A 27955-nucleotide genomic window follows, 5' to 3' on the forward strand; every position below is an offset into this window, starting at 1 on the left:
GGTCACATCAATTCCAGCCTTGCTCAGATCCACACCCTTCCCCTTCTTGTGCAAGGCGAGAGGCTTGCTTGCTTCCAAAGGAAAAACCCGCCTCAACCTTGACATCGACTCTGCCATTCCATCAAAGTGGCACACGCCCATGGATCCACCTCTTGATTTTGTCTAAGCAGCTTCCTTCTCACCACTTGGCGATCTTTGACATCCACTAGGATTCGTCCCCCTTGCCTTTGTGGTAGGGGACCATGGATGATTACTTCCCGAACAGACTCAATATCGAACACTTCTACAGGGTGAGCATGGTGTCAAGGACTTGTGACAATTTGGAGGATGAATACCCCTCACACCCCTAGCGGGTGAAGATTGTGGGTCTCCAACATTGTCGGTGTCATATCAACCCTTCCCTCGTGAAGGTAGCCAACAATCTGACTTGGCGACTTTGGCTTTGGGAGAACCACCCCTTGATCTGCCTCTAGTGGGATCTAGGAGTAACATTGGCGGGACCCATAGTCACAAGAAATGTTTCAAGCTTTTTTCGTTTCGAGGTTTTTCGGGTTTTGTTTCGAAAGGTTTCGTCCCTCAGCTTAAGAAACCACAAGGTTTCGAAAAATCAATAATTTCATGAAGTATAAATACTTAGAACTTTTAGTAGCCATATAAAAACATAGAAAAAAGTCTTCTCACACATCTCGAGGAACCATCCTTATTTTGGTAAGGCATTATGGCAATTTTGCTTGATTAGATACCACAAGTGGTTCAATCAAGGACTCTTAAGAAATTGAAGAAGACAAGGCAGAAATTGGGAGCGATTTAAGGCATTGAAGGATGGTGTATGAAGAAAATGGGGAAAGAAGAGAGGAGAAGAAGAGAAAAGGAGAAGAAGAGCAAGGGAGAAGAAGAGGAGAGAAGAAGAGAATGAAGGAAGGAGGAGTAGAGGTGAAAGAAGTAGCAGAAGATGGGAAAGGGAAGGGGGCAGGTAGGAGGAAGGTGATGAGGAGGATATGGAAGAAAAACAAAAATAAAAAAATATGCCGCGGGGGGGGGGGGGGGGGGGGGGGGATTTGGGCGAAACTGCCGTACTGGAGAAGTTTTGAGGTTTCGAGGTTTCAAAAGCTTGAAACAGGTTTTTTTGTTACTATGGTGGGACCCGACCTGCCATCTAGAGGCCCCAAGTATCCCCTTTTTCCAGTACTCAGCCCACCTCAGTCGGCACATTCTCTTGCACGCACTAGATGTTACCCCCGTGGCCGCAGCACATTGGCAAGCCCACGGTGTACTCCACGATATTCTTGCAGATTATTGGCACAGGCTTTGGTCTCCCCTGAGAGCAACAAGCCAAAGAGCGAGCCTCCCTCTTTCTCTTCACTCTGCTTCTTTTGAGGGATGTACATATCAACCTCCATTTTGGGGTTGTATTGTAGTTCACTTTCCGCAAACATTTCTCTTTTACGACTAATGAAGGATCTTTTCTTGGGGGGAAAAAATGATGTCCCTTTTCGATCGGAGAGAGGACACAATCATGGGAACCCACCAAGTTTGTGGGTGTAAAGTCCTTCCCTAAATCTCCCTTAACATAGCTAAAAACCAAGGTTAGTCTTAAACCAAATCATAAGGTAACAGGCTAGGTAGCCTCCCAAACATAGGTTATGTACATCATACCACCCCCGAGCAAGGGCTAGCTTGAAGGATCTTTTCTTGGGGAAAAAAAATGACGTCCCTTTTCGATCGGAGAGAGGACACAATCATGGGAACCCACCAAGTTTGTGGGTGTAAAGTCCTTCCTTAAATCTCCCTAAACATAGCTAAAAACCAAGGTTAGTCTTAAACCAAATCATAAGGTAACAGGCTAGGTAGCCTCCCAAACATAGGTTATGTACATCATACCACCCCTGAGCAAGGGCTAGGGCTCCAGCACAATCCCATAGCCCCGTGTCTAACTCTGGCATCCCATACCACCAAAGCCCACCCGTAGACCTTCGACACGCCAACCTACATACTCGTGGCATGAGCATGTATGTAGGTGGTGCATCCGCACAACTATCTTTCACAATAACCCAAGCTCGCACTTCTATAGTGATAACTATGCCATAAATAGCCGAGTATCAACGTGTGAATCCCTAATCCTGCCCCCCCTAACCCCATTGGATTAGTCCTTAATCCATAGATTAGTGTCCAGCTGTATAACATACTTCCCCCCTTCAACCCTTTACTCTCGTGTAAAGCAATTTGAGAAAGACTCACTAGAACTCTGATCTTGAGATTGAGCTGTCAAATATCCTCCCACCATCATTAATCAAAGACAAGCCCCAACCGAGCTCTCTATCTTTGAAATCCACCTCACAATCAAACCCATCAAAAACAATCCAAATGGATCCTCTATCTCTGAAGCCTCAATGTGAACTCCAAATGTCACTAGAAAAAATCAACAAATCACTCAACCTCAACAAGTCTCACCACTTCTCTCACTCAGAAAGTCTAGTAGCACCTCAATCCTTAGAGTCAGTTCCAGCCCATTACCTATCCATACTCGGATGTGGTAATAATCTTGCACCTTGTCAAATGTAGAACTATCAGGTAAAGAAATACATCTGAGTATTCTCATCCAGGGTCAAGATCCCTAAGAATACTCAGTGTGTCTAGGGTAGCCATCCTTGATGGAGCATCTAGCAGAAGCTATCATACCTTCAAGTCCTTCCAGGTCAGGGAATTTGGCAAATAGCCATACTAAACGTAACCTACCATCACGCTCAGCATCTCATAGGCAAAATTGACCAATCATATGGTCTCTTGGGGATATTCAAAAAGCATTTCCAACACACCCTGGTACATCCTCCTGTTGCCTAACAGACTGAGGATAATCCAGAAAATTCACTCAATCGTGCAACCTGAAATGCTGCCCAACAACTGTTGTGCCATCTCGGTTGTCTTCACGGTCACATATACCACCATCAAGATAGCACCATTCCCAGTGGCAATCCAACAATTCACGGGTATAACCTCTCATCCATTCTCAAGATCTCTGGATAAAATAACGCTCCTCCATCCCTAAAATCATGTCTACTGTATCCCTGGATATCTTGCTATGGGAGTAAAGAGCGCTAAAGGATCCTCTCCTAGTCTCAGCATTATCCGATACCTTGACCTATCAACATCATTCCAATAGAGAGGCACTGACAAATAATCACCCTAGTATGATCCCTGAGTCGAGGTCTAATCAAATGGAGCTCCTTGCCTGGACCTATTGCCAATATTGACCTATAGAATGTCAATCTCACATAGCTCTTTCAAGGAATCACAAAAGTCAATCCTCTTCTCAGCGACTAGTTGTCTCCCCAATTCTACTTAAGGCCTTTAACTTTTCCTAACCCTTGCTTCCCTACCTCCCACCACCTGCACCTAGGTTACTACTTCACCTTGGACAATACAGCCTCATCAGGGAAATTCTACGTGCTGCAGATCTTGGCATCCCATACCACCAAGATATACCCCATATAAAACTTCCGTTAGATTGCAAGACTGAGTCAAGGTCATCAATCCTTTCCCAATCCTTGTCTTGATGCCTGCCCTCATGTCACATTCTCCCTGCAAGCAGGTTGTGAAAGGAACAGTCAAGTGAAATTAATCCCTCACCCACTCCCTAGAAGAGAAGGTAAATCCCATAACCATGTGAAGGTCTCTGACCTAGTGAGAAAGTCCACCAGTCAATCTCCCTCTAGATCTGCTCTAACTATGCTCTAAGGAAATCATCTCATATCTGCTAACTATAGTAGGAGCATCTAAGGGCCCAACGGGTATTACAAAACTGGTACTCTATTCCACATGTACCAAGGTCAACTTTCAAAATAGGTAGCACTCTACAACCTATCTCTAAAAATAATTCGTATGGAAAGGGATATATAGTTGCCTTCATCAATCTTGTGCTTCAAGAAGCACCCTCGTCTCTCATAAGATTTAATGGTACCCACCTGGAGATATTCCGATACATCTAAGCTAACTAAATCCTTCCAATTAGTGTCAAATAAAATGGAACAACACACTTCATAATTATCTTATTACAAAGTTTAACAGAGTTCACTAAATCATGGATGGAACAACAAAATCATCTCTTGTGGACACTATCTAGACAATATCTAGACAAAAGACAACCTATAATAATAGTGATTGAGATACATGTCAAATACACATAATCATTTAGCTCCATCCTCACTCATAGCTTCCTTTATCTTAGTCAAATGGACTCCCTTGACTTTGACTTGTCCTTAGCTTGTGGGCACTTCGTCCTCATGTGCCCTTGTTGACCGCACGTGAAGCACCGACCCTCCTTAATGTATTGGAATGTCTGCTCCGCTTTCTTCACCTTCTTTGAATTGGGGTCTCCCGAAGTCTGGGGTTAACTTTGCGTTTCTACTGGAGTCTGAGAATCCTTCCCATGCTTAAACTTTCGTTTATGTTGGGATCCTAACTCGTCATTCAAAGAGGATTGTTGGGATTTCTTTGGCCTTTCTTAGCCACGGTCTCATCATAAATCTTATCATATTGGATAGCATCATCCAATGTCTTGCTTTGATTATTCCTGATCTCAGCTGGTATTCATTAAGCAATTCATCCACAAAGAATCCAAGAATAGTAATAGGATCCATGAGGTTGCCCGAGCATGTAACTCTCAAAACTTTTTGCAAATATGTGTCAAAAGGCCGTTGTCACCCTGATGGCCATTGGCAGATTGACCATTCTCGTCCATCCCACGATTGTTCTGCACTTCATCAACCATGACAAACCCAAGGTAATTTGTTGCTGCTCAAGGAAAATCGCATGTCAAGATAAAGTGTCACTAATTCTCGCTCGTCCATGATCACAAATACAAATCCCGCTCTTGGAAGCTGGCCGTGTACTTTCAGCGCTCTTAACCAAGGAGACTGTCCTTTGAATGTGGAAAACTCCCACGCAAACCCTTCCTTTTATTCTAAAAAGTGAAGAGGTTAACTTGATTTTTGAGTTTTTCCAAAAAAAAACAAGAGCTTTTCAGTTTTAATGTAAAAAACTCACATGTGCTTTATTGACCTAAGCTTTCCCCCCTTTTTTAGCAAAAAGACATCACTTATAATAAGAATCCAACTTGCTCATTCCAATAAACGATGCTGCTTTTTTCTAAAGCTGCTGGCCTACTGCTTTTTCATGGGTGCCAGATTTTTTTTATAGATGCTGGCCTGCGCATGTTTCTTCCCCTGGCTTTCTGCCTGTGCACTTCTACCTGCTTGGCCACCCCTTCTACTGTGCCCCTTTTCTGCTCTGTGTCCTGCTGCGCAGGGCACAAGCTGGGTTGCCCAGGCTGAGCCGCCTGCTGCGCCAGTCTGGCCGGCCGGCTGGCTGGCTGTTGCCTAGCCCAGCCGCCTAGGGTAGCCAGACTTCACTACCCTAAGGCTGGCCATCAAAGGCTCATGCCTTCCCAACCTCAGCCATCTACAGGCCCTTATTGGGTACTCACTTCAGCCATACACACGCATCAAAAAAGAGCAGCGAATAAACTTTTCTCATTCCCTCTGACACACGAAGGCACATACAACCTTGACACCAACAAAAACTTGTACAACTTCTGTAGAGCATCGATTTGATAGAAAGAGAAACGATGAAAGGAATACCAAGGAAATCCAACATCAACAACACCTAGACACGCATACCTCTTCAACCTCTATGTTAGGGCTGCTCTGATACCAACTTTAAAGTCCTTCCCTGAATCTCCCTAAACATGGCCGAAAACCAAGGTTAGTCTTAAACCGAATCATGAGGTAACAGGCTAGCTCACCTCCCAACCGTAGGTACTGTACATCAAACCACCCTCGAGCCAGGGCTGAGGCTCCAGCACAATCCCATAGGCCCGTGTCTAACCCTAGCGTCCCATACCACCAAAGCCCACCCATAGACCATCGACACACCAACCTACGTACTTGCCATGTGTGTGGCATGAGCATGTCTGCTCTCCTGGTCCAAGCCAGACCATTAGTGGTGCTTATCAATCCACGAAGACTAGCCAAGTATCAGCCTGTTAATCCCTAATCCTGGGCCCCCCTAACCCCACCAAATTAGTGTCTACTCCATAGATTAGTGTCCAAGTACGTAACAGTGGGCAATCCTATCACTTGGCAAGAGAGTGCTCCACACTTGGCAGCACCTTTTGAAAGGTTGGTGGCCTGCCGTGCATGGTCAATGTAACTTGGTTGAACACAATGCTAATCAATACACTTAAATACACTAAGATTTGATGGACACTTGCTCGAATACAAGAAGTAAATTGCTGAATTGACAAGAGACACACAATGAGCCAGAACGGCCGACCCTTCCCTCAAATAAAGTATATTGATCTTGCGAGAATCAAGTACATAGTGTCATGGACATTTTTGACCAGATTTCCATACCAATGCATATGAATACAGTATTGCAAACAAGTGGTTATCGATGTAGACTTGCAACCCACACTACCCTCTCAAGTGCCCATGTTTCCTACCATCTGCTCTCTATTGTTCCACCACCACATGGTAGCAACAATCTGCAAGAGAGCACGTAAGACAAGAGAACACTACACAAGGTATGTGATCTTGTAATCCAGTTCCTCCCTCCTACTACTTGCTTCCATATTTAAGCATTAAAGCTTACCAATTGCAAGTAGAGTCGATGACAGCGGAAGTCTTCGCGATGGAAGTCCTTGGAGTTAAGAGATCTTCAATTTGTCGCAATTCTTCGCGACAAGTCTTCAAGAGGATGAAGGGAACCTTGGGAAAGCTTCCCCTATGATTCAACTTGAGAAAGGAGGACTAAAATTAGGGTTTTCAGCAAAAAGACCACAAATTATAGCAATAAAGAGAGCTGTTTTGCTGAATTTCAGTCATTGGGAGTGTGTAGACAGTAGGAGAGTGATTAGCATCCGGAATCACTCTTGGAAGCTTGAAAATCACCTTAGCAAGCTTGGAAATGGAGTTGGGAAGGAGAATGTGCAGAAAATGCAGCCCAACAGCCCTCATGAAGGAGGCACCAATCTCTAGAGAGAGGAAGAGGAATGAGGTGGTGAGTTGTCCAATGTAGGTGGCAGGCAGGTGCTTTGTGGTGCAAGCTAGAGTGGACACATGGCTGGTTACTCCCTTTGTACAAAGGGGATAAGGTCTGGGCGGTGGACATTGGGTTATGTCCACCTCGGGACATCAGTGTGTGAACACCGGCTGGTCATAATTTATAAGTGAGTTTTGGTCGTCCAAAACTTAATGAAGTGGATACACACTCACTTATAAATTAGTGCTAACTCCTAAGGCCAAGTTTATGACCAATACTTACCACCTGTCACATGCCACATAACCATGTCAGCAGACAGTTTCACACGCACGGTTCGTGGGCGGACATCCCCTTACCCCGAACTACACATTGGCCAAGCAAGCATGAAAACAGCATGCAATTTCAATTGCAAGCAAGCACATAAAGATGCTATGCAATGCAGCATTGGTATGGACAATCTCCGTTCATGAGACTATACCAAAATAGACGTGCTCCAGGCAAGTACACGAGGTACCAGACCTAATGGAACACCAATCCACCAAGCATTTCCGGGCATGTACACGGAGGCACAAGTCCCAACGAAAAGCCAAGTCCACAGTATCACATGAGTGGCATCAATCCCCGGCATAAACAACTGCCATGGACACCAGTCCAATGTATATACATGATAAGAAAACACGGGTGGACCAATGGGGTGGCCAAATGGTGACATCCCTCCCGGCTTCTAAACAGTTGTCCGCAACTGAAAAGCATCCAAATATGTCTGAAGTACATGCAGCCAATCTCTGAAGAACTCTTCATCTACCCATTTAGCATCAATGGGAAGATAGTTCTTAAACTTCACAAGGTAACGCCTCACAACTTTGCCTACAGCAAGCTTGCGTTCCTTGTGATACACAATCTGCTCTGGCTGCAAGATCTCCTCAAGCTCATCCACTTCTAGTGGATCCTCAATGACCATTTCACTGGGCTCCGGCCCTACATACTTGCGAAGGAGACTCACATAGGTAATGCCAATTTGAAAGCCACTTCATTGATCTTCTCGATCACTCGAAAAGGCCCATAGTACCTGGTTGCAAGCTTAGGATATGCACGCTCTTTGCCATGCCTCTTTGCAAGTCTTGCTTTCTCAAATTTCAGCAATACCCAATCATTCTCTTTAACATCCAATTGCCTTCTATGCTTGTCGGCAACCTTTTTATGCTTGTCTTGTGACCTTGCAATGAATGTCCGCACCTGAGCAAAAGCAATATCCAAGTCTCTTACATACTCATCAGCTGCAAATATCTCATCCTTTGTACGAAGGATGGGTTGCAAAACCACCTTACCATAAACAATCTCAAACGGGGCCTTTCCCGTAGATACATGTACCGTGTTGTTGTATGCAAATTCTACAAGCGGTAAGTACTTCTCCCAAGAAGACTTCTGATCCGCCTTATAACATTTCAAGAGATCCAACACGGCTGAATTTGCAGCCTCACTTTGCCTATCCGTTTGAGAGTGATAAGCTGATGAGAAGTCCAATTTGGTGCCCATATTATCAAATAAGGCCCGCCAAAAGAGACTTGTAGTCCTGGGATCTCTATCCCCCACAATGGACTTCAGCATTCCATGATGCTTGAACACTTGTGCAAGATATATTTTAACCATATGCACAGCTTTGATGGTCTTTTTGACCAGCAAGAAATGAGCTTGCTTGCTAAACCTGTCCACAATTATCCAAATTGCATCATTACCCTGTTGGGTGTGTGGCAAGTCCATAATGAAATCCATTGTAATACTTTCCCATGGCTACATGGGAATAGGCAATGGCTGAAGCAAACCTGGTGCCTTTTGCCTATCAAATTTCACCTTTTGACAAGTAATACGTGCACGTACATGTGCCTCTATGTCCTTCCGCATACCTGGCCAAAAGAAATACCACTCAATCATGAGCGTAGTAGGCATTATGCCTCTATGACCAGCATATGGAGGAGCATGGCACTCATCCAAAACCTTTTCTCTCATGTCTACACCACACATAGGCAATTATCTTTCATGAGATAACCCTCTTTGTTCACATATGAGGCATGTGCATGACCAACCATCAAATCAGCCCAAATAGTGGCAAAATCAACATCTGTATGATACAAATCACGCATGGTAGACAAGTCCCCATGAGAGGCAACCGAGATAGTTGCTACATACGGCTTTCATGACAATGCATCTGCCACTACATTCTTCTTCCCTGTGGTGTGCAAGATTTGAAAATGAAACATAGAGAGGAAATTGGCCATCCTCATATGCTTCTCAGACAACTTAGTTTGTGTAAGAAAATACCTCAAACTCAGGTGATCTGTCTTCACAGTGAAATCAGCACAAGAAGGTAATGTTTCCATATAGTAAGTGCATGAATTGCACCCAAGAGCTCTTTCTCATAAATGCCGAGAGATAGCTATCCATCATGCAATCTACGGCTCTCATAAGCCATGGCATATCCCTCTTGATTAAGGACAGCTCCTATGCAATTTCCAGATCATCACATTCCACACTAAAGGGCTTTTGCAAATCCAGAATGATTAACACTGGACCATGAGTAGTTGCATCTTTCAATTTGAGGAATGCATCCCTCTACATTAGTCCATTTGAACACGGCTTTCCTCTTTGTCGAATCATGCAAAGGAGAAGCAATCCATGCAAAGTGCCGAATTAACCTGCGGTAGTAAGAGCATAATCCAAGAAAACTACGGATCTCATGCACCGAACTCAATTCGGGCCAATTCCGAATCGCAACAATCTGTGCAGGATCCATCCGCACTCCATCTTTGGACACAATATGCCCAAGATAATGTATCTCTGACAAGAAGAACTCACTCTTCTTTGCATTTATGAAGAGTTTATGCTTACGGAGTTCTTCAAAAACAATGGCCAAATGAGCTTTATGCTCTTCTTCGGTCTTCGAGAAGACTAGGATGTCATCAAAGAAGACACCTGTAAATTTCCTATACCCACAGAATATGCGATCCATCATTCTATTGAATGTAGTCGGAGCATTTGTAAGACCAAAAGGCATACCAAGATACTCATAAAGCCCAAATGCTGTCCTGAAAGCAGTTTTGTGTACATCCTTAAGCACTACACGCACTTGATGATATCCACTCTTGAGATCAATTCGGCTAAAGCATGCCGATCCATCCAACTTGTCAAGGATGTCGTCTATGCGTGGAATCGGAAACTCATTCTTGATGGTAAGTTTATTCAAAGCTCTATAATCCACACACATACGAAAGAATCCATTCTTCTTTTGAGCCAAGAGGACGGGTGAACAATATGGGGAAGAGCTTGCTGAACCAAACCCTTCTCAAGAAGCTCATTCACTTGCTTCATGATCTCCTCTTTTTGGGATGCACTTACATGATAGGCTAGCCTATTAGGTGGTGAGCTACCCGGCACAAGATCAATGCGATGATCTTCCGGTCGTACGGGTGGCAACTCATTTGGTAGCTCATCTGCAAAACAATCATTGTGTTCTTGCAAGAATTTCTGCCTATCATTACTAAGAGTGTTTACACATTATTTTCCTCAACATGATCTTGTACAAAAATCAAGTACGCAAAAACACTCTTTTTCATTACTTTCTTAATTTGTACATGAGATACAAGGGGAATGGTATCACCCTCTTCACCAATATCAATTACATGCTCTCGGCCTTTATGCATGAAGGTGATCCTGTTAGTCTTGTAAGCCTTGCACGGATCAATACGTGTATGCCAAGGCTTTCCAAGCAATATATCACAGCCATTCAAAGGTGCCACAAGAAAATCCTCATGATCCACATAGCCTTGAATGTGTAAGCCTTGCACGGATCAATACGTGTATGCCAAGGCTTTCCAAGCAATATATCACAGCCATTCAAAGGTGCCACAAGAAAATCCTCATGATCCACATAGCCTTGAATGTGTATGCGCAACTTGCCAAAAATAGGCATGACCTGCACTTCTCTACCAACAAAGGCAGCCCCTGCTTCAATTTGAGGACCCATGTCCTCCACTTCAATACCCAAAGCAGCTGCCATCTGTGTGGATATGAAATTTTCATATACACAATCATCAAACATGAACAAAGCGGGCTGATCCTTAAGTTGTCCCCAAGCTTTACATATAACCCTGTCTTTGCTATCATGTGAAGGGTTGTCCTGCACATCCGGAACCATATGCACATTAGGCTTTGATGCATTTGCATTATCACGCTTCTTCTTGTTTGGGCATGCCTTTGCAATATGCTCGGTCCTACCACAAGTAAAGCATTTCCCCTTACTCATATATTGCTTTTTCTACTCTGGAGTGAGACCATAGTCTCTCAGTTTGAAGGGACGCTTCTTGGTAGTGTTATTTTCAGCCTTTGGACCATTTTTATCTTGGTTTTGGTCCTTTTTAGGTAGCTGTCCATCATTTTGCAGGTTTTGGACAACCCTGCCTTATTGGATCGACTCAATTTCAGTTCCAATTGCTCGGTGGCGGTGGCGGCTACGATTAGTTGGTGTAAGATATGACCAGGATACATTTGTAGTCCCGCTTTGTACACGGGTTGCAATCCCGATTGAAACCTTCTCTTCCTTTCTGCCTCGGTGACATGCATAAATGGAGACACCTCCAAAAGCACTTTCCAAAACTTTTGTACATATGCATTTACCGATTCCCCCTCATTTTGCTTCACCCAATCCCACTTCATTGTTATCTCATTCAATGCATTGGGAGGCAAGAATTGAGTATATAACCTCTCCTTGAACTCTTCCCACGATCTAACGGGATTCGGTGAGAGCTTCTCCGTGAGCCACCAATGGGCAGCAGTGCCTTTCATGAACATGCTCACATGTTGGATCATGGATTTCTGAGTGAAATCCTCTTCACTGAAAGCAATATCAAACTAGGTGCCTTTGATGCATCATATTCCCCATGATATGTGTCAAACTTTACAGATTTGTCTCCGGCTTTGAAGTCACGAGACTTTGATGCATGTGCTTGCATCTCAACATGTTTTCCTCCATGTTTGTCCATTGGGACAGCCCCTGACTAGCATCATTTTTAGACCAAAAGGTGCTGCATAAGGCATAGATACATGTGCCCTATAAGCATGAGGCATGGCTGGCCCCTCAACATGCATTGATACATTTTCAGCCATAGCTTCTCTCTCACGAGCACACTCGAAGGCATGAGTGGCATGAGAGATACGCAGAATACCTGCACCAACAGAAAACTGCAGCCCATGTTGCATGTGTTGTGCATGCACATTTTCAGCCGGCAATGGCATTTGATATACATTTTGATCACTGCCATAAACATTGTATCCTTCACGGGCTACATAAGGTATTCCTGCATGGCGTGAAGTCACTGATTGTTCCTCTCCCATAGCATGGAGATTCATCCTCTTAGACATAAGTTCTTGTTCGGGCACCTGTGGGGATTCCAAGACATGTGGGATGGTTGCCTTTTCTGCATAGGCATCCTCGGTACAAGCCAAGTATGCACGTACTGCATCCCTCGACTGCATGTACAACTCTTGCGCAATCATTGCCATTGCATGATCCATATAAGATTCAGCTTTCTTGGCCTTCAAACGGTCATGTACCAATGGATCCTCACGGCGGTAGAGATTCAATGCTTCTTGTTGTGCATGGAGAAGAGCTTGCATACGGATAAGAAATTCTTGGCAATTCTCTCCCACTACAGGATAATCCGGCTCGCTGAAGCTCCCGCCTCTCCTCTCCCTGCTCGCGATACTGCACTGCACCTGTCGCCCCCCCCCCCCCCCCCTACTCGCCCCCCCGTCTTCCCCTTGCTCCTTCCCCCCTCCGCCTTCCCTGCATTGCCCGCCGCCGGCCCTTTTAGCCCCCCCCCCCCCCCCCCCCCCCCCCCCCGCGCCTGCTTCCGCTGTTGCGCCCCCCCCCCTTTTTTGTTCCGCTTGCTGCCTCCTCGCGCCTCCCCCTTGTCTTCGCGCCCCCCTCCGCCTGCTCGCTTCCTCCCTTCCCTCTTGCGCGCAGCCCCCGCCTTCCCCCTTTTTTAGGGTTTTTTTCTTTTTTCTCCTTCGCCTTCTCCCACCCCCCCCCTCCCTCCTTTTTCTTGCTTCCGCCCCCCCCTTGGGGTTTTGTTTTCCTTTTTCGCTCCGTATCCCGCCTCTCTGTGTGCAGTTCGGTTCCAGCAGGATCCCGCCTTCGCCTCGCCTTCGCCGCAACTTCAGACTCTGATGGAGGCTCCTCCCGCCCCGCCTCAGAGGGACTCATCCGCAGCCCCCTCGCCCGCCCTTGAGGTCACCCCCATCAAGCTTTCTCTTTCGCCGGAAGAGGAAGCGAGCCTCACCGCAGAGGTGGAACGCCTCCACGCTCATTCCACCATCTGCCGTATAGTCGGCACTCGCCCCAGCAGAGGGGAGATCAGGGATCTTCTTCAGGCCCGCCTTCTTGCAGATGTGGGCAAGATCCTGGATGTACAGCTTCTGGGCCGGGGACATTATCAGATCGAGTTCGAGGCCGCCCAGAGCGTTGCCAAGGTCCTTGCCATGAGTCCCCTTGACATCAGGGGTGCTCGGGCTTTCTTCAGACCTTGGCAGCATGGATTTGACCCAGCAGCGGCGGAGCAGGGAGAGCGCCTCTTCCATGTTACAGTTTGTTTCCCTGGTCTCCGCCGGGAGTATCTTCCGCTCCTCTCCAGGCTCGGAGCATTGGTGGGCTCGGTACTAGAGACGGGCCCCTCAGCAGCTTCAGTGGTGGCCAGAGCAGCTGGGCTACCTTCGGTCAGAGTGTTGGTGTCTGACATCTCCTCCCTTCCTAAGGTCATTCAGCTACCTAGGATAGGGGGGGGGGTTGGATAGATCAGAGAGTGGAGTTCTCGGGGCTCCCGAACCAGTGCTTCATTTGCAGGCAGGTCGGTCATCTGGCCAGGGCCTGTCCTCACAGGAGACCCCGACCCTCACCACAGCAGCAGGCTACTGATGGCCCGCCCACAGATTCGGCTCGGCAGGCTGCCTCCGGGACACCTGCTCAGGCCACAGAGACCTCGGAGTGGCAACCTGGACAGGGGCGCCGCCGAGGGAGACAGCCACAGCACCACGCCCAGAGACCGCTGCAGCAGCAGCCACAGTCTCAGCCTCACTAGGTCCCCGTGAGGAACAGCTTTTCTCCCCTCCAGGAGGAGACCCTCGCGGCGACGTCTGAGGACCAGGAGATGCCAGCACCCCCACCTCCCCCCCCCCCCACCCCCGTCCCCTCCCACCGCCTCGCTTCCACCATCGCCTCCTCCCGTCTCCGCTCCGGTTTCGGCAGCGGCTCCCTCTCCACCTCCCTCGCCTCCCCCTCCTCCCCCTCCACCCGCCTCACCTTCCCGGGAGGCCCTGGCAGTTCCCTGGCGCTCACCTGCAGTCCGGAGAGCGCTGAGCACTGACCTCACTCGAGCATCACAGAGGAGACCTATGCCGATTAGGGCTTCACGGATTTCATCTATCCGCAGTCGGCGACTGAGTCGCCTTGGCATTAGACAGCGCTCGGAGGCTTTTGATTATACCTTCACACGGCTTTTTGGAGCAGAGGGCCCCCATGAGCCAGCACCCATCCGAGTTCATGTAGTGATACCTCCGGCCCGCGGGGAGGAGGCACTAGACTCAGCGGTGGCCTTCTCGTTCCCTCTATGTGGCCCTTGCGACCGGGAGTGGACTCTAGAGCTCGCCCTCAGCACTTTGAAGACTAAGGCAGTTGAGTTTTCTCATCACATGAGCGATCTGGAGGTGACAGATGTGATAGGCCGACTTTGGGAGTTGGCTCATTTTTTCTTGGATCCCGGGAGTGTGGATACCTCAGGGATTCGGCATTTGGTCGTGCGCATAGTGGCAGACTTAGCACGCGACCCTGGATATGTGTGTATACACGAGGTTGCTCTGTCAGAGCGGGAGGCAGTCGCCATGGGCCACAGCCATTGGCACCTGATCCGGGATTCTTGCAGTACACCGGGTGGGCAGATTCGCAGCCGTTCGGATGGGGACTACTCTCCATCCAAGCCGCTTGCGAAGGCCCGCCGTACGGCTGAGATAGCATCCACCTCAGCAGGGCATCCATGAGGATCAGCTCATGGAATGTACAGGGCCTTGGCGGAGCACACTTTATACGCTATCGTGGTTGCTTGAGGCAGGAGCTTCAGAGATGCCTGGTTGGTGGCAGCATTGATATTTTGATGATGCAGGAGCACCACTTGGGTGAGAGCAGGATCCGGAGATATGGTTCGGTGATGCCTGGTAGATGGGACACTTTTTGGTCTGCAGGGTTTGGTCCTTTGGGTGGACAGGGAGGAGTATGCATGGTCATTGCAGATGTATGGCGGCAGGCCATTGTGGATCGAGGGATCATTGTGCCTGGTAGAGCACAGTATGTCATTCTGAGGATGCATGATGAGCTATTGGGTGTGCTCAACATCTATGCGCCCAATCATGCTAGTGCCAGAGCAGAGTTCTGGACTCAGGTTACAGATGCATTGCCAGAGGCCGCACATTGGTGTGTTGGGGGAGACTTCAACATGCTTGAGGACCCGGCAGATAGGGTGGGAGGCAGTCATGTTACAGTGCACGGCACGGAGCTTGCAGCTTGGGACCGGTTTTGCATGTCACTGAGGATCACCGATGCATGGCAGCATGGGGCTTTCTCCCGGTCTCAGGACAGTCTTAGTTTCTCTCGGTCGGATCGCCGGCAGGGAGGGACTAATCTATCACGGATTGATCGCTTTTATGTGGGCGACTGGTTAGGGGAGCGAGGGGGCTCCGTCGGCATTCTCGCTGGCACCTCATTTTCAGATCATGCGCCAGTTATATTGACTTTGGAGGAGGGGACACGGGAGCCCAGCTTGCAGTTGAGGATCCCAGAGAGGGTACTTACAGATCCCAGTCTCGCTGAGGACATTGAGAGGATCTGGCATGATAGTCAGTGCTCTGACCAGGATGCAGCGGGCCAGTGTGCCCAGGGACTCATTGATCTTAGCTCTTTTCTACACGCTGCAGCTTTGACACGACTGGGAGAGATTCGCGAGCGGGAGCAACGGCTGAGACACAGCCTTGCTTCGCTACAGCGCCTTCAGGAGCAGCAGCCTACATGTGAGTGGGTGGCGTCTCAGCTGAGCCAGGCACGCCAGGAGGTTAGAGAGGTAGAGGAGCAGAGACATGAGTTTTACTATCGTCGTCAGGCCTCTCAGTGGACGCAGCTTGGTGATAGAGTGACTGGAGAGTTTTTTGAGATCACTGGACCCCGTCATGCGCGAGCAGGAGTCCACCAGCTTGGTAGACCGGATGGATCGGTAGCTACTGAGCTCGGGGAGATCAGAGCCATTGCCACTGCATTTTATAGTGACCTGCTTTCAGCGGAGCCAGCCACTGAGGATCGAGATGTTTGCAGACAGACTGTGTGGGCCCATGTGCAGAGGAGGGTCACAGACCATATGCGTACAGTTCTAGGTGCGCCTCTGTCAGAGATTGAGCTTGCCGAGGCCTTGAGGGTCCTGCCGCGACATAGTTGCCCAGGGGAGGACGGTCTGACGCCAGCCTTTTTTATGCGCTATTGGGACCTTTTGGGGCCAGGCCTCCGCAGGGGCTTTCAGCATGTTTTGGACACTGGGGTGATGCCGCAGAGCTTTTCAGAGGGCTTGATCTATCTTATCCCCAAGGGGGAGGGAGGATCAGATGACATTCGGCATTGGAGGCCTATTACGATCCTCAATACTGTCTACAAGGTCTTAGCAAAGGCCTTGAGTTTGAGGATCCAGCCCTTCCTGGGGGAGTTGATTCATGCTACTCAGACAGGATTTGTCAAGGAGCGCAGTATCCTTGACAACATCTTTACTTTCTGGGAGGCGACGGCCCGAGCTAGATTTCTTGGCGAGGACTTGGTCGTGATGCTTCTCGATTTTGAGAAGGCATACGATAGAGTTGATTGGGGTTTCTTAGAGGGCACTATGCTTCGCCTGGGCTTTGAGCCAGGATGGATCAGAGGGGTGGCAGCTCTGTATTCCACAGCTCGCAGCCAGGTGCTGATTGCAGGAGGACGGGGGCCGAGTTTTGAGCTGACCAGATCAGTCCGTCAGGGGTGTCCTCTCGCCCCTTTCCTTTTTCTCTTCTTTGTGGAGGCTATGAGTATGTATTTGACGGCAGAAGAGGTTGGTTTGAGAGGACTGCAGCTCCCAGTCCGGGGGGAGGACCTGCTTGATGCTGAGTTTGCAGACGACACGGGCTTATTTTTGCATGGCCATGAGGCCAATCTTATTCGGGCTGAGCAGTCGCTCCAGGTTTTTAGTGCAGCTTCGGGAGCATTGATCAATTGGCGCAAGACAGTGGCCTTTTGGATCAGTAGTGCTCCCACTCCGGCATGGAGCCCGGACCCCGGTTTCAGATGGATTCCTCCAGGCACAGCAGTGCGGTATTTGGGATGCCAGATTGTTGGATATTGGACTCACACACTCACACACACAAACCTGCACATTAGGGTTAGGTGCAGGGTAGAGAAGCTCACACATACAAATGAGAGAGAGAGAGAGAGAGCCAAAAGTGTGCTATCCACAAAATGCAAGTCAACCCTTGCATGTGTGCCACATCCATATAATATAGAAGTACAAAATATTATATGTTAAGAGTGTCCTTTCACACTTGATGTCCAAGGGGAAAAACCACATGGGAAAAAGTGCCCTTGGTTAAGCCCTGTTCACACATAGCACTACCATAAGTGAGCATATGCCTACAAATCCCCCCTGTAGTGGAAGTGTGAACCTGTACAAGGTAGCAGATCACTCTCTGTATGAGAGTAAGCCCAAAGCTTTGCGGAAAGCTTCAAACTTTTCTCGAGGTAAAGCCTTTGTGAATAGATCTGCAACATTATCCTGTGTAGGGCAATAAGATAAACTGATCTCCCCTGCATGTAGCCTCTCTCTGACATAGTGATAATGAATCTCTATGTGCTTGGTACGTGCATGAAATACTGGATTTCGTGCCACGGCCATAGCACTCTGGCTATCAGTGAGAATGGTGGTGGGTGTCTGCTGACACTCACGAAGATCAGCCAATAGTCTCCTCAACCATACACAATCTACTGTAGCTGTAAAGACTGCCCTATACTCAGCCTCACAAGTAGATGTAGCAACAGTGGGTTGCTTTTTACTCAACCAAGATATGCATGAGCTGCCAAGAAAAAAACAATTCCCACTGGTGGATTGCCTGGTATCATAATCACCAGCCCAATCTGAATCACTGTATGCATAAAGCTGCAAGCTGCCCCCCCTGGGATAGAACAAACCAAGATCCAGGGTACCCTTAAGATATCGAAAAATGCGTTTGACTCCTTGCCAATGCTTTGTGCCTGGGCTGTGCATGAATTTGCTCAACAAAGACACCCCAAAAGATATGTCTGGCCTCGTGTTACACAAGTAAATGAGGCATCCCACTGCCTGGCTATAAAGGCCGGCCTCAAAAGGCTCTCCAATATCATGCATAGTAAGCCGTACACCTGATTCTACCGGAGTAGAAATGGGCTTACATTCATCCATGTGAAACCTTTTTAGCAAACTTTTTATGTACTTAGTTTGCTGCATAACAATGCCATCATCTGTATGCATAAACTGTATGCCGAGATAGTAGTGTAAAGGCCCCAAATCTGACATATCAAATTCAGCTTTGAAATCTGAAATTTGTGCTTTGCTTGTACCTGTAATGAGCATGTCATCTACATACAAGATGACTATGAGAATATCGGCATCGGTTTTCTTCACATACAATGTGCTTTCAGCTGGACTATTCTCATAACCTTGGCTGGTTAGATGAGCATGTATCTTATCATACCAAGCTCTTGGAGCTTGCTTTAACCCATACAATGCTTTGTGCAACCTGCATACTTTATGTTCCTCACCAGGAACCACAAAACCAATGGGCTGATTTACATATACTTCCTCCTGTAAATCCCCATTCAAGAATGCAGTTTTGATATCCAACTGATGCACTTTCCATCCTTTATGGGCAGCCAATGCAATCACTGATCTTATTGTGGTCATTCTCGAAGTAGGAGCAAAAGTCTCTTCATAATCTATTCCCTTTTTCTGGGAGTAGCCTTTAGCCACAAGTCTTGCTTTGTACCTGTCAATAGTACCATCAGACTTTCTTTTGACTTTGTACACCCACTTTGTGCCAATTACATGCTTGCCTTTAGGCAATTCCACAAGATCCCATGTATTATTCTTCATGATAGAAGAAATTTCAGCTTGCATAGCTTGCAACCAATGCTCATTCTCATGTGCTTCTTCATAAGAAGAAGGCTCTTCTGAATCAAAGAGACCACCCATTGCGAATGCAGACTCCCCACGATGTACATTCAAGGCATGGCTGGAACTAGCCCTTGTTCTACCTGTGAGTGGAGCTGCAAGTTTGCTTTCTTGCAAAGTTTTCAGCAACCATCTTGGCACTGACTTGGCTGTGTCTATGGCTGTTTGCTCTTCCCTGACAAGATCTTCCACTTCTTCCACAGAAGGGGGCTGAATGGCTGGCTGTTCCACATGTTCTACATGTGGATTTTCTTGTGTAGGGGCTGGTTCTTGTGTAGGGACTGGCTGATCTGAATCCCCCCTAATTGCAATGGGTAAAAGTCCATCAAACATGTCCTGTATGCCTGTATCATTATTTTTATACAAGCTGACCATGGGCTGTTCTGAATTTTCAGCAAATACCACATCTCTACTGACAAAAATCCTTCGTGTAGTTGGATTATAAAGACGGTATCCTTTGCTCTCATTGCTGTAGCCCACAAAAATGCATTTAATTGCTTTGTCATCAAGCTTTGTTCGGAGTTGTTCTGGCACATGTGCATATGCCAAACACCCAAATGTACGCATATAATCCACTGTTGGCTTTCGGCTATACCAAGCCTCAAATGGTGTTATGGTTTTCAAAGCTTTTGTTGGACACCTGTTCAACACATGAGTTGCACACATTATAGCTTCCATCCAAAATTTGTGAGGCAACTTTTGTGCTTTCACCATGCATCGTGCCATCTCCATGAGAGATCTATTTTTCCTCTCAGCTACACCATTCTGCTGCGGTGTATAAGGCACAGTACATTGGTGTTTGATGCCCTTTTGAAGCATATAATCCTTGAATGCATTTGACATGTATTCTCCACCTCTATCTCAGCGGAGTGTTTGGACTTTACATGCACACATATTTTCAGCCATTGCTACAAAGTGTCGAAAGCATGTAAACACATCTTCTTTCGTTTTCAAAGGGTAAGCCCAAGCAAACCTGGAGTAGTCATCAATGAATGTGACAAAGTAAAGATGCCCCCCTATGGATGGTGTCCGCATTGGACCACATACATCACTATGTATGAGCTGTAATTTATTTTCAGCTCTAACAGCTCAATCTTTGGGGAATGGTTTCCGATGCATCTTTCCCAAAATACACCCCTCACATACATGTCTTGGCGGAGACTCAAGAGGCGGCATATTATCAACCATATGATGCTTCTGCAAAAGCATCAAACTCTGAAAATTTACATGCCCAAAACGAGCATGCCATAGCTCTGCATCATGCATAGCAGGAGTGTGGGCAGCCACTGTATTTGCATCATAAGTGCGCTTGTCATAGCTGTCCAGCTTATACAAGCCTTTGTATCGTGTTCCAGAAGTGACTATTTCATAACCCTTTGATGGGTCTTTTACCAAACACTTCCCATCTTCAAATTCAACCTTTAAACCTTGGTCGTTTATGGCTGAGACGGAGAGCAGATTTTTCTTTATCCCTGGAACATACAATACATTTTTCATACATATATTGGCACCATTGGCTGCAATAAGTATGACATTACCAATTCCCTTTACTGGATATGTGGTATGATCTGCACATGATACAGTGCGGCCATTTGAAGCATAAACCAAGTGCTGAAATACATCTTTGCATGAAGTGATGTGGCTCGAAGCACCACTATCAAAATACCATGATGCATTCTGTCTGTCGGATGCAATGCAAGACATATCAGTGTCCGAAGCACTTGGTGTGTCACTAGTGCATGTGACCAAAAAAGTGTACTCTTCCTGGATTACATTAGCTGATTGCTTTGCTTTGTCATCCGAAGAGTCTGCTACTGCATTGCCTGCTTCTTTCTTTTTCTCTTTTGCAATCCGCTTCCTACATTCACTGATGTAGTGTCCAGGCTTATGGCAGTAGTGACATTTGCCCTTCTTTTTGGGCTTGTTGCATCCCCTTTGTCAGACTTTTCACCGCTAGAAGAGGGCTGTCCATGACCAGCCTTGCTAGACTGTTGTCCCCCATGCTTAAAGCTCTTTGCTTTACCCTTATCCTTGGCTGTAAATGCCTTTTCTCCACCACGGTTGCTCGATATGTTTGCTCTTGTTTGCTCTTCTTGCAAGAGTAAACCCATGAGCTCTTCAAAAGTGACGGGATCACCACCTCCTCTCATCGAGAGGTTGAGAGAGGTGTGAAAGCCCAAGTAGGAAGGCGGTAAAGAATGAAGAGTGTTGGTGACCATCTGTCTGTCTGGGATAACCTCATCAATGTTGAGCAATTGTTCCTGCAAATCTTTCACTTTGGTGAGATGATCTGCCATGGAGTCACCCTCATCCATAGAAAGAAGATCCAATTGCCTCTTCAAGTAGGCAACTCTTGCCTCGTTGCGTACCTGATACATTGCTTTCAATGTGTCCCATGCAAGCTTCGATGTCTTGCATGAACGAATGTGCGGAATAATAGTCCTTTTCACTGAAAGGGCTATCAATGACATGGCCTGTGCATCTCTAGAGTCCCATCTCTTCTGCTCTTGTGTGGGAGCAGGATCTACATCAGACGCTCTTTGAGCACCTCCCCTTTGAGGCGTGGCTGGCTGAATGGTATGTGGGCGTGTGTCATCACCACACACGATGCCCCAAAGTCCTTTGGCTACCAGCAAATTACGGATCATAAAACTCCAGAGGGAGTAGTTAGATCCATCCAGCTTGTCCTCCTGGGTGAGCACACCAAATACATCCGTAGCATTTTGTGCCATGTCAACAAAGTATAGCTGCAAGCAAACCAAGCACCAATGTGCACTGCCAGGCAACCAAATGTCCTGCGCAAATGTATGCTTGCAAACCAAAGCAAGTGTAAACCTGCACCAAATTGTCCAATTACACTCAATGTGTATACATACGCGACAAATCGCAGCTGTAATGCCCAATTACATGCTCCAATCAGAAAATCCCCAATTTTTATGCACTCCAATCGCTTCAATGTGCATCTAATTGGCCAATTTTCAGAAAAGCCCCAAATTTCGGCAAATGTAAGAGCTCCAATTTGGCAATTTTGACCTCAATTTTGAAAACCCCCAAATTTCTTCAGGCAAGGTGTCGTTGCAGGTGGCTAGTCGTTGCAGGTGGAGACGTTAAAGGGAGTTAAACCAATATGTTGGGTCGAGCAGGCGTGCTGGTGGCAGGCAGGCGAGCAGGCGGAATGTTGAGTAGTCGTGCGAGCCAGGTAGCTTCCACCAGTGATCATAGTTTGAACCACTGAGCTTATCCTCCTTGTTCATGCAGGGGGGACCCATGTCTGCCTCAAAGAAGCTATGTCTCAAACAAACTCTGTAGCTAAGCAATCCACGTGCTCTCTCAAGCACCTTTCCACAGGATCCAACTAGGGACTAATAGCCCCCTCTGAAGATGCAGGCTGGACAGTAGCAAAAGAAACCCAAAAAAAACACACCACCGGGAACCTCCTACCGGAAGAGGGAGGGGATCTTGGAGGGAGAAGAGCTGATGTGCCACTTGTTTGATGCACTTACTGAATCTACAGCTAGAACTCCTCCACTTGCCTCTGTAGAAGAAAATGCAACCTGGGCCTGGCCGACAGCAATTGGAGAGCTTGTAGAGCAAAAAACGCAGCTAAGAAAGAAGAAACGCAGCCACTGTTTGAAGGATCTACAGCTTGGAGAATCTAGGGAAGCAGAAAACGAAGAGAAGCAGAGTGTGCAGCAACTAGAGCCTAGGCGTATGATACCATGAAAGAATGTGCACAAGCGGAAGCAAATAAACATGAGAGAGAGAGAGAGATTGCAAGCAAGAACTAGAGCTTTATTAGCTTGAGGTTACAGAGTACAAGAGCCAGCAAATAGGGCAGTGAAATGATGAATGAATGAATAAAAGAGAGCAACTCTTATATACTTGTGCATGAAGCAGTCGGCTGTAGAAAACAGGCCGACAGGACTCCACGACAGTATAAGGAGAGAGGCAATATTTTAACAAGAAAGAGAGTAGAGAGGAGAAAAAAACGCAAAAAAATGCAGATTTTCCCCTCCGGAGAGGAAAACGCAGGTTTGAAATACTGTGGACAGCCACCGAGTTTGCGCACCAATCAGCCTCCAATCAGCGATTCTAGGTCTAGAAGCTCTGATACCATGTCAGAGGGCAGCGGGAAGATGTAGATGAACGACAATAACGTTGAAGCTCCAAGAGAGAGATGAGAGAAAACAGCAAAATGCTGATGCACTAATCCTCAAGAAAATTGTAGATACAACTAGCCCATAGGTGAGGAGTGGACTCCGTAGGTAGAGGGTTGAAGGTGCTCACCAAAGTGATCAAGAATGATTAAGGAATGATGATAAGTGAGGAAGAGGGCAGCACATATACATACTCCTATATGAGCTGTCCGACTGCCTCCTGGTCTCCTACACGACCTGAAAATAGGTAAAAGCTCCATAAAAGGATAGGCAACCCACATCAAAGGCCCATAAAATAGGGAAAAAATATAGGAAAATGGGGGAAAATATGAGAATGCCAGAGCATGGAAATGGTCCCTGCAGACACTAGAAAAGCCACCAGCAGGAGATGATATATGCTAACAATGCACACTTAAATGTGGAGTGAGGCAGCGGAGTATGTGGGACCAAATAAAGTTGCACAATTTGTATCTGATTTGGAGAGTGCTAACAAAGCTGCAGAGGCATTATTAGAGCAGAGATATCCACATGTGACATGGAGTCCATGCATGGCACATTGTTTAAACAACTTGTTAAAGGATATTGGGAAGTTGCCTTGGATCAAAAGCTCGATTGATATAGACAAGGAGATTATCACATTCATCACACGCCACAACTTCTCGTTAGCATTGTATTGAAAGTTCGCAAAGAAAGAGCTTCTCGAATACTATGAGACTCGCTTTGCCTAAAACTTTCTTATGCTTCATCGTCTCTATAGCCAGAGACCGGCTTTGAAGCAAATGGTGGCAAGCCTAGAGTTGGCAGCTTGGCCTACTTCAAAAGCAGCATTGGGGCAACTTTGTGTAAGTACTATCATATAAGATGATTTCTGGCCTGAAGTGAAGCATCTACTTTTTATTTGCTTGCCAATTGTAAATATCCTATGCTTGGTGGATGGAGATGTACCATACATGGGAAAGATTTACGAGGCAATGGATCGGATGATTGAAAACATCTGCACCATTGAGACTGATCAGGCAAGGCTTCAAGAGCTGGAGAAACTTGTGGAGATGGAACCAGTACTATTGTCGACTTCATAGTGCTGCATATGTGTTGGACCCTGAGTTTCAACACAAGGGAAGATAGCAACAGGCAGATGGCGAGGTAGTTCGGGGTTGGAACTCCACACTTCAGAGGTTGACTAGTTCTCTTGAGCAACGTTGAATTGTGAAGGACCAACTTGCAAGGTAAGGAGAGCATGTTTGGATGGAGTGATGCTAAGCGTGACAGGTAATCTTAAGGCTTTTAAAATTGTATAATACAATTAACATTGCAAATCTCTTGATAATAGATATGAACATAGAGCTTATCATTGTATATTTCTTAAATTTCAGGCTCCATGTTGGTGCTATAACTTGGTGGGAGGACTATGGAGCTCATTCTCCTCGGCTCTAAAACTTGGTCATTCGAATATTGAGCCAAGTTTGCTCTTGCTCAGCATTGGAGCGATTGTGGAGCACCTTTAGCAACATCCACACAAACAAGAGAAACCGACTTGGAACTCAAAAAGCACATGATCTTGTCTTTGTTAATGCAAGGATGAAGCAAGAGTATACCCGGGATTTATAAATTGGCTTTCACAAGTCCGATGAAGATGGTACAGTTCAAGAGATTCTAGAGGCGGTAGAGGATGTTGACAATGAGCCTATATAGAGGCCCAAGAAGATTTTCCGACCGGTCATGATGAGTTAGAAGACTTTGAGGAACAGGAAATGTCCAATCCCAAGGGTCACGCTGTAGAATCTACGTCGTAGATTTTAGAGTGTAGAGTCTACAGTCTAAAATCTTTTTGTTTTGTGTGTGGAGTTTGGATTTTTGAATGCTAAGTTTAATCGTTTCAATTTATTGTTATATGGGACCCCCCCCCCTCCCCTTTTCCCCGTTGACATGGCATTTCCATCTCCCTCCCCTGGAAAAATCCATTTCCATTTCCTAGTTTCCCACAACTATGCCTTACAGAGCAGTCCATTGATTAGGTCTTGCCAAGGTAGCTATAAGGCTTTGGAGTTGCTAGCATGGAGTCATTGACTTGTTTTTAAAATATTTAAGACATGGAAAAGGTTTGATGTTTATGGTGGCTTGCCTTTGCTTTGCTCCTTGTTTTCATTATGCTCACAGTCACAACATAAGTTTGTCAACCCATGCATTGGAGAATGTTGACTCCAAAGTTGATTCGAAAAAATACTCCTTTGATGCCATCTTTTTAACAAGCATCTGCTGTGTTTGTGTCCACACTTTTTCTCTCTCTGCAGGCGCAGCTGGAGACACTCGGGGCACAACGAGCTGGACTGGAGGATGCATTGAAAGAAATGAAACGGAAGGTTTACTTTTCAATATCTGGATAATGGTTAGCTTAAAGCCAAGTTAGCCAAGGTAATCATGTGCAAGTTTCAGGTATGAAGTGCTAATGTGAATTGCATCTCAGGACAATGTTTTGCCAAAGCTGATGTCCACCTCTGGATCATACGAGGACCTCTTCAAGAAAGAGCTTGCAAAGTACGACCCAATCTGTCTGGAAGTTAGCAGAAACGTGGAAGCACAAGAGAAATTACTCAAGCAAATCATGGTTATTATCTTTTGGATTATGTGCTTTTTCATGTGATACAATGATGGCCTGGCTGTATGAACTCCAGCACTCTACGTTTGGTTTGTATATTAATTTGTTTTCAACTTGTTACATTACAGGTGCAGAACAATGCATTTGCAGCTGTTTTCAATTTAGAAGATTTTAAAGGTGAGTCATTCTGTCGGGTGTGATGGGGTTGTTAGTGTCCTTATTGGATTTTCGTTGTGTGTTAAAATCACATTAATAAGGAGGAAGTATGAATTTGTTTCGATTGTCAGTGGCATGTGATCGAGTTTTCAAGCAACTAAGTGCTGCTGTTTCAAAGTATCGTGAAATTCGGGATAACATCCACAATGCAGGCATCAAATTCTACCTCTCACTTCAGGTCTGAATCCAAGGTGCTGTAGTCCCTGCAGTGCTAGGTGCATTTCTACAATTCGTCAAACTTGATGATACATAAGATAGAAGTTTTATTTACCGAGTATCCAAGCTAATTAACAATCATTTAAGGAGTAGTTAGGTTTAAGTGCCTATGGTGGGTAACCACAAGGTGATTACTCACTTGGAGGTACGTTTATAGGGGACATGGTGGACTAGTAATGCTGGTGTTGTCTTTATTTGCAGGATGCAATTAACAGCCTAAAGCAGCAATGTACTGACTATGCGATGACACGTGAAGTGCAAAGCCGGGACATGATTGAAAATTTGCAACGACAATTGGCAGGTTTCTCCTTCCGCGATAACAGCACATCGATGCATTATCCTCCTGTTAGTAGTCAGCCTCAAAGAGCAGTTCCTTCTGGTCCACCACAATCTTCTCATCCTGCTTACTATGCTTCTGGAACCCCTCATTCAGCACCTCCTCAGCCTCGTGTGGGGCCACCTCCTCAAAGCACCAATCTAGGGGGGCATCAAACACAGCCACCGCCGGCTTATTACTCTTCCCCTGGGCCAAACCAGGGTGCTGCTAACTATATGCCAGTCCCTCCCCCCCAAGCAGGGACACATTATAATTACAGCCAACCTCCATATCCTGGTTGGCAAGCTCCTTACTATAATGCTGCGCCCACAAATACACAACCAGGGTCTTCACAACCACCCCCTTCCTACCAAGCCCCTGCTACGGGACCTTACTACCCACCATCTCAAGGAGATTATTACAGATGACCTCCCTTTTTATCTGTATGGATAGAGCATGTGATATAAATAATGCTTCTTTGTATGCCCTTTTCTAAATTCATATCAATGGGTACATTCTTCAGTTTGTACATCAGTTAAAAATTATAAGCTCAAATGTAATCGAAATGAATTTGGCAGATTTGTAGTGGCATGTGAAAGGCGAGGCTGTGTGACCTCCCAACAGCCAGATTTTCCTCATCTTTACATGTTTATCTGTTGCATTCTCCTTTCATGCGCCCACAGTATCCCTCTCATCTGCTCCATGTGCAAATAGTTAACCCCCACTGATCATCAGGTCAGGGTCTCATGGTTTATTGAAGTCTGGAGGGCGAAACAAATGATGGTAATGCAGGAGTAATCTCTTAATGAGAGGGCTATGGAGCTGTTTGAGGACCTCTTGTGATGGGTTTGAGGTGGAATCACTCTCTCCTCTCACAAGTTTTATTCCTTTTGGGCACCGTGCCTTCTGTCCGGGGATGTCTTGCTTCAAGTTGGTGGCTGAAACTTGGTGGTGGTGGTCTGTAGGTGCACCTTGATATAATGCCTGTGTGTCTTCTCTTCTTCTCTGTAAAATAAATAAATAATAAATTTTATAAGAGAGGGTAGATTTAGAATCTACCATCCAACAAGAGCTTTCTAATGATATCCCGGATGAGGGAGCTTTG

General features: G+C 46.4%; 1 protein-coding gene across 1 annotated transcript in view; it reads left to right on the top strand.

Annotated features, from left to right (window-relative positions):
• Positions 1 to 27520, top strand: part of LOC147603932 (vacuolar-sorting protein BRO1-like) — an 89983-nt gene extending 62463 nt beyond the window's left edge. The window contains exons 5-9 of the mRNA XM_086796396.1: positions 25798 to 25866; positions 25971 to 26111; positions 26231 to 26279; positions 26390 to 26496; positions 26736 to 27520. Of these exons, the coding sequence (XP_086652522.1) occupies positions 25798 to 25866; positions 25971 to 26111; positions 26231 to 26279; positions 26390 to 26496; positions 26736 to 27278 (909 nt within the window). The 3' untranslated portion in view covers positions 27279 to 27520. The remainder of the gene's footprint in view (positions 1 to 25797; positions 25867 to 25970; positions 26112 to 26230; positions 26280 to 26389; positions 26497 to 26735) is intronic.
• Positions 27521 to 27955: the final 435 nt, after the last annotated feature.

Source organism: Cibotium barometz, chromosome 63 (assembly GCF_041138505.1).
Source record: "Cibotium barometz isolate CiBa-2024 chromosome 63, ASM4113850v1, whole genome shotgun sequence".
Taxonomy (NCBI): Eukaryota; Viridiplantae; Streptophyta; class Polypodiopsida; order Cyatheales; family Cibotiaceae; genus Cibotium; species Cibotium barometz.